The sequence below is a fragment of the Anomalospiza imberbis genome, chromosome 3 (genome assembly GCF_031753505.1).
Source record: "Anomalospiza imberbis isolate Cuckoo-Finch-1a 21T00152 chromosome 3, ASM3175350v1, whole genome shotgun sequence".
Classification (NCBI taxonomy): domain Eukaryota; kingdom Metazoa; phylum Chordata; class Aves; order Passeriformes; family Viduidae; genus Anomalospiza; species Anomalospiza imberbis.
The window spans coordinates 39624312-39633686 of record NC_089683.1 but is presented as its reverse complement, the minus strand read 5'-3'; the positions used below and the strand labels follow the sequence as shown (position 1 = coordinate 39633686).

General features: G+C 37.3%; 1 protein-coding gene across 7 annotated transcripts in view; it reads right to left on the bottom strand.

Moving 5' to 3' along the window:
• Nucleotides 1-2054: 2054 nt before the first annotated feature.
• FUT9 (fucosyltransferase 9) overlaps nucleotides 2055-9375 on the bottom strand; it is a 98497-nt gene continuing 91176 nt past the window's right edge. For all 7 annotated transcript variants that reach the window (XM_068184093.1, XM_068184090.1, XM_068184092.1 and 4 more), the window contains one exon: nucleotides 2055-4857. In XM_068184093.1, coding sequence (XP_068040194.1) covers nucleotides 3770-4849 — 1080 coding nt within the window. In that variant the 5' untranslated portion in view covers nucleotides 4850-4857 and the 3' untranslated portion in view covers nucleotides 2055-3769. The remainder of the gene's footprint in view (nucleotides 4858-9375) is intronic.

Sequence of the window (9375 nt, the reverse complement as noted above, 5' to 3'; positions counted from 1 at the left end):
TTCAAGCCTATTTTGCGAAAAAACATGAGTGTCCAGAGAGAGCAAGTAGTTCTTTATTGTGTTCAGTGGTGCCAATTTCCCATATCTTGCTCAGCCTGCATGAACTCTACAAAGCCCCACATTTATGGATCTCTCAGTCCAACTTTCATTTTATTTGATCTGTTTCTTAAAAGACAAATATGTTACTGGATGTCTCACATTTTCTGTGAGCCTCACTCAGGCTGCTTGCTCACTGTGGTATAGACATATGGAATGAGACATTCAAAGAAACTGGCAACAGAATTGAACTATGGAATGGGGATTTCATCCTAAGCAAGATCTGCTGTGGACATTGTCTATGAAATAAAAAGAAAACTGCTTTAGAAGGATCTGCTGCCAGTTTTGTCTTATACCTGCTCACATTCAGTGGGGTAACAATGCATGTGCACTTAGTATTTTATCTGGTTTGGGTCTTATTTTCCATACTGAGAAAAGCAGTAATGTTGATAGCTCAGTGCATGACAGAGAGTCAAAAACATCCAAAGTAAGCCACTGTAAAAGAAAGAATGATGATTACTCTGTGTCTTCACTGACTGCTTAGTTAACTTGTGATGGGTGCAACTCAAGATTGTTGTGGGCTAGCAAACAAAAGAAACTGAATGTCTGAAGGAAATTTGTTGAGAAAACAGAACTGGTGTGATTTCCCATCTTCTAGTTCACTTTTCTGGTACAATTATCTTCTTTTGCCAGTGATACCAAAGCACAATACCTATTTTGTCTAGTCCCTTCCACAGTTAGTGGAGTTTGCTCATTTTCTTTCACAGTGATTTGTTATTCTTCTGTTTATGCTTGCTGCTCATGTAGAGTAGATCACAAAAGAAGCACAGACCTCACAAAGCTGAATGTCAGATACAGACTGGAAGCAGCCTTAGGTGAGTTAAGTGTCTATGTCTAGGTAGGCAGCCTTTATGCATGCATGGAGCACAGATGTTTTGTATTCATTGCTTCACATAATTTACTTTATAAGCTGAACATGCCTAAAAATGCTTCATCTTCTGTCAGCAAAGATCTTTATATCCAGAACTGCTTAAGGCCTGATACTTGCAGATCACCTTAAAATCTTCATAAAAATTGGCTCAATTTTTTTCCAGCATTTACTCTTCAAGAATGCCAGTGAGGCATTAGGGTCATGTATATTTTTTTTGGATTTGGTAATGATTTTTATGCATAATTCTGGATTAGATTTCTATCCTGTTTTACTTATCTTTGAAGCAATTTTAGCAATGTTTCCTGAATGAAATATATACAAGCCTTGTGTGGAGCTTTTCTTCTTGTGAAGAGAACAACATTCTTTCCAGTTCCATCAAAAGACTTTCACATTTCTTAAAATTCAGCCTGAGATTAGCCATGCTGACTGGATCTTGTGCTTACAGATGTAAAGACATTACTTAGAAGATTAAAATTCAGTGTATATTTCAAAACTTTCCTGTGTATACACTGACCAATATTTGTAGTAACACTTCATATATTTTATATATGTTTGCTTGTTATTACTATAAGGACTTAGCTGAACTTGCTGCCAAGAAATCAGTCTGAATCAACCCAAGACCTTCTAACAGAACAACTCTCATGATCTGAAGTGAGGAATGGTTGTACACATTCACCTTTCACTGAGGTCAAAGCAAAGGACTTCCTAATTCCAGCACTGAGGGAATCAGGTTATTGAGCCAAACCATTGGTATGTTCAGTGACTGGCAATTTCACACTCCTGAAAACAAAATGGTATGATGTCCTGTAGGACAGACTATAAGCTATAGCCACGTGCCTTCAAAATGATAAAATACTATTCATATTACATGCATGTCAGAAGCTTGTTTTTAGAAGACTCGGTTTCCTTATATTGCATTAGTTTTCAAGGTAAGCTTATCTTGCTGCATACTAGAATGCTGGTGAGTTTAGGTGATTCACAGTATATTGAAAGCTTTCTGGATCAGAATACAGCTTTTGAAACCATAGGCAGAGCAGAAGTGATTCTATAACTTTTCCATGGGGTTTTCAGTTCTAGAAATTTAACTACTTAGCCTGTAGTAAGTCCCATTGTCTTTTGCTAAATATTTATTACTTATCTCTCATTTCCTTACTGCAGCAACATTTTTTTCTGCGAATTTAACCTCAGTTACTTGATCGACACTTTGCTTGATCAGGGTCTTATATATTTCATAAGCAGAAATCTTTCCAGTTTTACTTTTTTCTTTTTTTTTTTTTTTTTCCAGTAGCAGGTGTGATTTGCAGAACTTTGACCTGAAAATCCAAGCTGCTTTGCTTTCATTTGATACCAAAACATACCCATACATTAATGTCATTAAATCAACCAACATATACATATGAATGTATATGGCAATCAGAAATTTATATTAACCAAAAGAAAGAAGTAGTAAAATCAAATTATACATGTTTGAAGCAGACATTTTAAAAGTTATGACAATCACCACAATTTTGTATTTGCTATTAGACCAAATTTAATACTTAAAAAATTATCAAACATTGATAGCAGCTGTTGCTCTGAAGAGTGCAGTTTTAATACCTCTCATACAAACTATTTTCAACCTCCCAAATTCATTAGTATAGTAGGTTGAATAGTTATATAGAAACCTGATAGCTTATTTACTGAATTTCAGCATATTTCTCTGAGAAAATTGACTGCTTAGTAATTTTTCCCCACACTTATGTGTCATAATATCAAGTTGTCCAGCTACAATAAAAATTCATCAGATCTTTAGAGAACTGGCGGAAAATTCACTATTATTCAAGAAATGCTATGAGAGAGCATTCTAAAATTTCTCAGCAAACTGCTTCTAAAAATCCATTATTACCAGCTGAATTCAGTGCATAAGGCTGATGTAATCAAACACCTTTGTTAAAATCTGTTTATCTCAGTGTAACACTACTTAAAGCCCTTGTTCAGGTTAAACATACTTGAGACATATTGAGAGCCAAGGGTGTGCTGCATTTGAATACACTCAAAAAATTGATGAATCTGGGCTTTGGTCACCAGGACTGGTAATTTTCTCTAAATCTGACCCTCTTTCAAAGGTAAGAAGAGATATATTCCTAAAGCAACATAATAGGACCATTTGTTAGGAAACCTTTTTAGAAACAAAGACTATTCACTATTCTAATAAGTTTAAAAAACTATAGTTCTAGGTTCATTATCCTTAAAAAGGGGGCACTTAATCACACTTCCATAATGTTAGGTATTGTACTCTTCTGTGCTCTTAAATGCAAGATGAACATATGAAACTTTACTGTCTTTTGAAGTATTACACACATTTCTGTCTGAAACAACAAATTATGTTCTTAAAATTTTCTCTGATATTTAAAAATTGTTTCCTCATTTTCCAAATAGGTTAAACAACAAAGATAATGTTTAAAAAAATGTTAAAAATGACTACTTCAAGTGTAAGACTGGATCATGTTTCACAGAAAACGTGGAAAATATTGTTTTAAATTTATAATAAGCAATCAAATACTCCACAGTGCCCATAATTAGTATCTCTATTATAATTTGAAACTGAGTACTGATGACTGCTGCTGCTGATCTGTTAAAATCTCTTACAAAATATAAATAGGATAGCCAAGAGAGTAACTGGTAAACCATGACATGAGATTCTATTTTCCTTCCTTTTTTTCTCTTTTCCTTTCCTCTCCAATTGGACTGAAGTCCTTTCTGGCTTCTTCAAAAAAAAATGCACACACACACACACCCACACCCACACCCACCCCCCACAAATTAATTCCAAAACCATTTTTCTAAATTTCCAATGGACTTGTATTCCTGATGTCTTTTCACATGATCACAAGCAAGACATGCATGTGATTCCCAGAACCTAGGAAGATGCACTGAAAAATCCTTCTTCCAGTTGAAATAACTAAGATACATCTTATTATTTTTGTCAAGCATCAAAAGATATTCTGCCAGCTCTCTGGGGGAGAGAAAATCTTCCACATGTATGAAAGAGTCTGCTGGAATGTAATTCTCATAATTTTCTCTGGAAGGGCCCAGTACAACTGGTACTGATCCAGCCAGAAGAGCATTGTAGAGTTTCTCAGTAATGTAATCTTTGTGGATTGAATTTTCAAAGGAAAGGTAGAATTTGCATGTGGAGATAGTTGGAATCAAGTTTTTGTCATTGACGTAGTCTCCGAAGGCTTGTCCATAGGTGTGGATTTCAATGTATTTGCTAAGCTCGTTGTAATACTTGACTCGAGCATGCTCAGGGTTCCAGTTACTCACAACCCAACAGACCAAGTTTTCCTTACTTGGTATTTCAAATGTGAAGGAACTGGTGCCAACCATCATGAAGCCATAAGGCACCTGGATGTCTGAATCACGCCGGTAAGTCAGGGTCAGGTTAAAAAGGTGTTCAATGCCACTCTTTTGTGGAGTATGAGTTGGAGACTCCAAGTTCATCCAAATCCACTTCTGGAATGGTGGCCTGGCTTGCTGAGGTAAATTAGCCAGATCCCAGCTAATGTCTCTGTGATGAATGAGAACAGCATGGGATCTGTTATATAGCGAGCGGTCAATAGTCAGATGGCACCCAGGGATATTGAACATCGTTTGGCAGGATGTTAGATCAAATGTCTGACCAAACGGCCAAACCCAGATCAAAACAGTAGTTTCATTGAGATTATCAGTTTTGGAAGAAAAGAAGTTCTTCATTTTCAATACTGAACTGGCTGATTCTATAGGACCAGAGATCCAGCTATTTGTTGGTTTGATATAAATTAATATAAATGCCATGAAACAACCAAGGATAATGAAGATAATAAAAAATGGCCGGAAAATTCCTTTAGATGTCGATGTCATAATTTGTTCTGAGAAAAGAGGAAGAGAAAGAGAGAAAATAATATCAGGTATTAAATTACATATATATGTCCTGTTAAAACAATCAGATATCACAATAGATTGAACTTCAATAACACTGAACTGCAACCTCAGAAATTTCCTTTGAATGGAGAGGGCATGGGTTCTTGCAGTCTGTGACAAAGTGACAATATTTCTCTTTGTCACATTAAAAGCTCACTGACAAATTAAAAGTGGGATTTTAATATGTCTCATACTTGGTGAATCAGTACATATTGAGAAGTTTTTTTGCTCAGAACCTAGGTCAAGCATTTGGAACACAGAAGACAGACAAAATTACCCTATAATTCTATCCCTGTGTCTGTGTAAAGGGTAACACGCTGCAGATTTGTTGCATTTGTATTTGTGTGAATGTGGAGGACATAGGATTAGAGGACTGAAAAAGGAAGGCACTAGAACGTTAATTGTGTAATCAGTAAGACTCTTATTAGAAAACTAGTTCATGTCTGGTAGCTACATAGGGATGAACATTCATGCCTTCTCCAGGGGACTCCTAAAATAGCTAGGGGAGGAAGCACCAATAGAGGGTTTCCCTATGCAGCCACATATCTCATATGTTTCCCACATAAAGAAAAATAATGAGAAATTAATATAAAAGATGTCCTTGTATATTTCATTATGTTTTTATGTGTTCAAAATGAGGAAAAGTAGAGATATGCTGCATCGTTATGAAGTATTCTTTTTTTTTTTTCCATGGGGAGGTAGGGCTAAGATGTTCATATAGCCTCCTTTGTCCTTGCTCTAGTTGTTTCCTCCTGAGAGAAGTGATCAGTCTCTTTCCAGAACGACTTTTCCATATGGTTCTTGCAAAACCTAACAACCCTAGTTAGGGGCTGTTAATAGCTAACCTTTGATCCTGAATGTAGCCCTAGAACTCACAGATGTTCTAAAACTAAAAAAGTTAACCATGCAGCACCATGGCACCCAAGGGAAAAGGAGGAGAAGTCAGTTACCAGGAAAAAGTATTCTGAACATACTGGCACACTGTAGATTTTATGATGTGTTACAATTACTGTAAATTTTGTCTGACCTTCTTTTTCTGCACGTAATTCAATTATTTGTGTTTTTTTTTCTTGGCTAGGTAGTGCCACAAAAAATTTTATAAAACCCCACCCCTATAAATAGAAAAATATAAATTATATATATATGTGTTTATATATATACAATCAAAGTCAAAGAAAGCAGAAAGTGAATTTCAGGCCTTTAAAATCACTTCCATAGTTCATCTCTTCCTACTATGAAATAAATCATTAAATTCAGAGTGAAGACATGGTAGAATGTGATTCAGAGGTCCACTAATAGAACATAACTTTGCTGTCTTTGTGAGTGTAAAAAACTGATGTGTGAGTGTAGCACAACAGTTACAACAGAAATGTTTTCACATGCATTGTTGAGGAAAGGAAGAAAGAGGGAACATCCCTTAGCTTGGCTTTACTCTAACACTCTATCTTGTAGAAAAGGGAATTTGTCACAATATCTCCTGGTTTTGGGAAGATGGATGGTCTTAATTGTGGTTTTAGTTATAGTGGTGGGTTAACCTTGTCTGGCTGTCAGACCCACCCAGCCACTCTCTCACTATCTCTCCTCAACAAAATATGGGAAGAAAATAAGATGAAAGTCTCATGGGTTGAAGTGAGGAGGGGAAGGTCACTTTTCAATTACTTTCAGAGGCTAAACAGGTTAATCTTGGGGCAAAATAGTGTGATTTATTGCCATTTAAAATAGATTTATATAGTGAGAAACAAAGACAAATATTAAAATAATTTTCCCTCTCTTCTTTCCAGGCTCAGCTTCCTCCTTCACTCCCAACTCCTATATCTCCTACCCACCCATGAGCAGTGCAGGGGGATAGGAATGCAGGTTTGTGATCAGTCCACAACTATTCCTCTTAGCTGCTCCTTCCTCCTCATACATTTCCTTTCCTCCAAAATGTGTCCTAACTTTGGGATGCAATTCCTTCAGGGGAAAAGAAAACTTAGCTACTGAGTGGGCTGTCCATGGGGTGCTGTTCCTTCAGGACACATCCTCCTGCAGGATCCTCCCCAGGCCACCATGAGCTGCAGGGGAATCTTTGCTCTAGTGCTCAGAGTACATCTTCCTATCCTTCTTCTCTGACTTTGGTGCTCCAAGGTTATTTCTCACATTTTCCCCCTCATTCTCCACTGTTTGTGCCTTTCTTAAATACACTTTCCCAGAGGTGCCAGCACATTGGCTGCAGGGCTTAGCCATGCCCTGCAGTGGGTGGGCTGGAATATGCTGGAATTGGCATGGGGTGGCCCCGGCCACTCTTTGCAGAGTCTGTCTGGCAGTCCCCACTACCAGTGCCTGGGCACAAACATCTCCTACAATTATATAAAATATATGGAATGCAGAGTCAGGTGCTTTTATCTAGGACCTTTTTCTGAAGGACATAATTTAGCAGGCCCTCTCTGATTTTAGCAAAATGATCCTGAGGGGAGTAAAGAAGGGGAACGATGTGTCCATGGCTTTTCCACTTATCCTCATCAGTTTAAATCCCTCTGAAAGAAAAATGAGGATTTACAACAACATTACATTGTCTTTTTTTAGCCTGTGTTGATTGTTGGTGGAAAATATGTGTAGAAGGAAGGATATGACCTATAAGCCTAAGACTGCTTCCTTGCCTTACTACGGGGAAAGTGAGAATGGGACCTCTGAGGAAGAAGGGATTTAAGTTGAACAGCTCTAGGAAATGCAGCTCAAGGAAAAAGCAAGAGGCTGAGCCGATAATCATATAAAGCTGTTCTTTGTTTCTGTGCTTTTGAAAGCTATACACAGAATAGGTATAACTTATCACTGGACAGTGTGACTTGAGTTTGAACAATAGATTGGGACACTTTTATTCACAGAAGCTGATAATTTTCTAGGGATTAAAAAGGATGATGAAAAATCTGAAAAGGATTTTAACATTGTGCCTTGTAACATAGCCACCCTCCAGTTAAAAGCCTTTTGACTCAAGTCTCTGACAGGGATTATTTTACACTAAACTCTTCTGCTAACTAATAACAAACCCCTGCATCATCACATGACAATTCTTACTACATAGGAAATGACCAGATATTATGTATTCTGTCCTCTGCCCGAAATTCTAGTTTATCCAGACTGATGCATTTGTGTAGGAAGCTTCTGAAATGTAGAGCCAATGTGAGGATAATCACTCGTGCTTTGTGCTACCCCAAGTACCAATATTAACATCTGACCATGTTAAACAGATAAGTTTGCCTATTTTTGTCTCTTCTGGGTTGATTTCCTCTCCTGGCTTTGCTGCCCTATGAACGCATGTCCTCCTTCTGATGTGGGATCTTGGTTTTTAGTTTTTGCTTTTTACCAAAACACATCCAGGCTGTATAGTCCTTTATAGTCCTACATCCTTTGGATTCAGAGAACTAACCATTTATTATGCTGTATCACAGATCCAATATATGTATTGGCATCACTGGCATGCTTTGCTCTGGGATGGTGGAAAAATGTTCTAATAGCCAGACCCATTAAAATATTGAATGAGAGTCTTGCAAGGAAGCAGAGGACCTGAGCAGACTCCTAAAAATACCACTTAGCTATACCCTGAGGAGCTGGACAGGATATTTTCATGGAATTCTATTTTTGTATTCCATTTTGTGGAATACAGTAGTAACTATTAAGATGCATACTGGGAATAGAGGTGATTTTTCATGATGAAGTACTAACAGAATCAATAATTTCTGTGCTTCACAAGGCAGATTGAGGAACCCATGGAATGGACCAGTAAACTCTGCTTTCATGGCTTTTGGGACTGAGTCCTGGGCACAGTCAGGCAGCAGTAAGTAGATTGAAGGCATGTGTTAAGCACGTGCTGACAAATATTATTTGCATAGCTTCATAAAATGGTTTGGGTTAGAAGGGATTTTTTTGAGAAGTAGCATGTGTATACTACTAGGACATAAAGGTTATGGTGCACTAGAATTCATAGACTATTTTTTTCTTAATAATCTCAAAAATGGGCAGTCTTTTCCATATTTATTTATGTCCTTTTTTGTGCCCAAGATAACCATTAACATCTCACTGTAATTCTTACTATAAAGGTGGTACTAAGGAGACATTTGTTACAAGCCATCCAGGCAAGTCACCTTAGTTCACCCTTCCTCTTTCATGGCTTTCCTTCCACCACAGAATCACAAATTTCCTTTCTGTGGATTCCCTCCCCCATGCATGTCGGAGTCTGAAAGGAGAACTTTGTCAAAGAGATGTGTTTACTGAGATTTTTGCCAGCTGGAAGAATTCTGTGCTTTTGATGGTTTTGTAATAAAGTACATTTCAGAGTGTTGTGGCATAGCAAGTATTTTCTAGGTGCTTTTTTCCCAAGTTGAAAGTATAGTATTTTATCAGTACAAGATTGTTTTTCTCCTACAAAACTTAGCAAGGCTTCTTTTTAAGTGCAAATCTTGGCATTCCATCAGCAAGCAACTGCATTT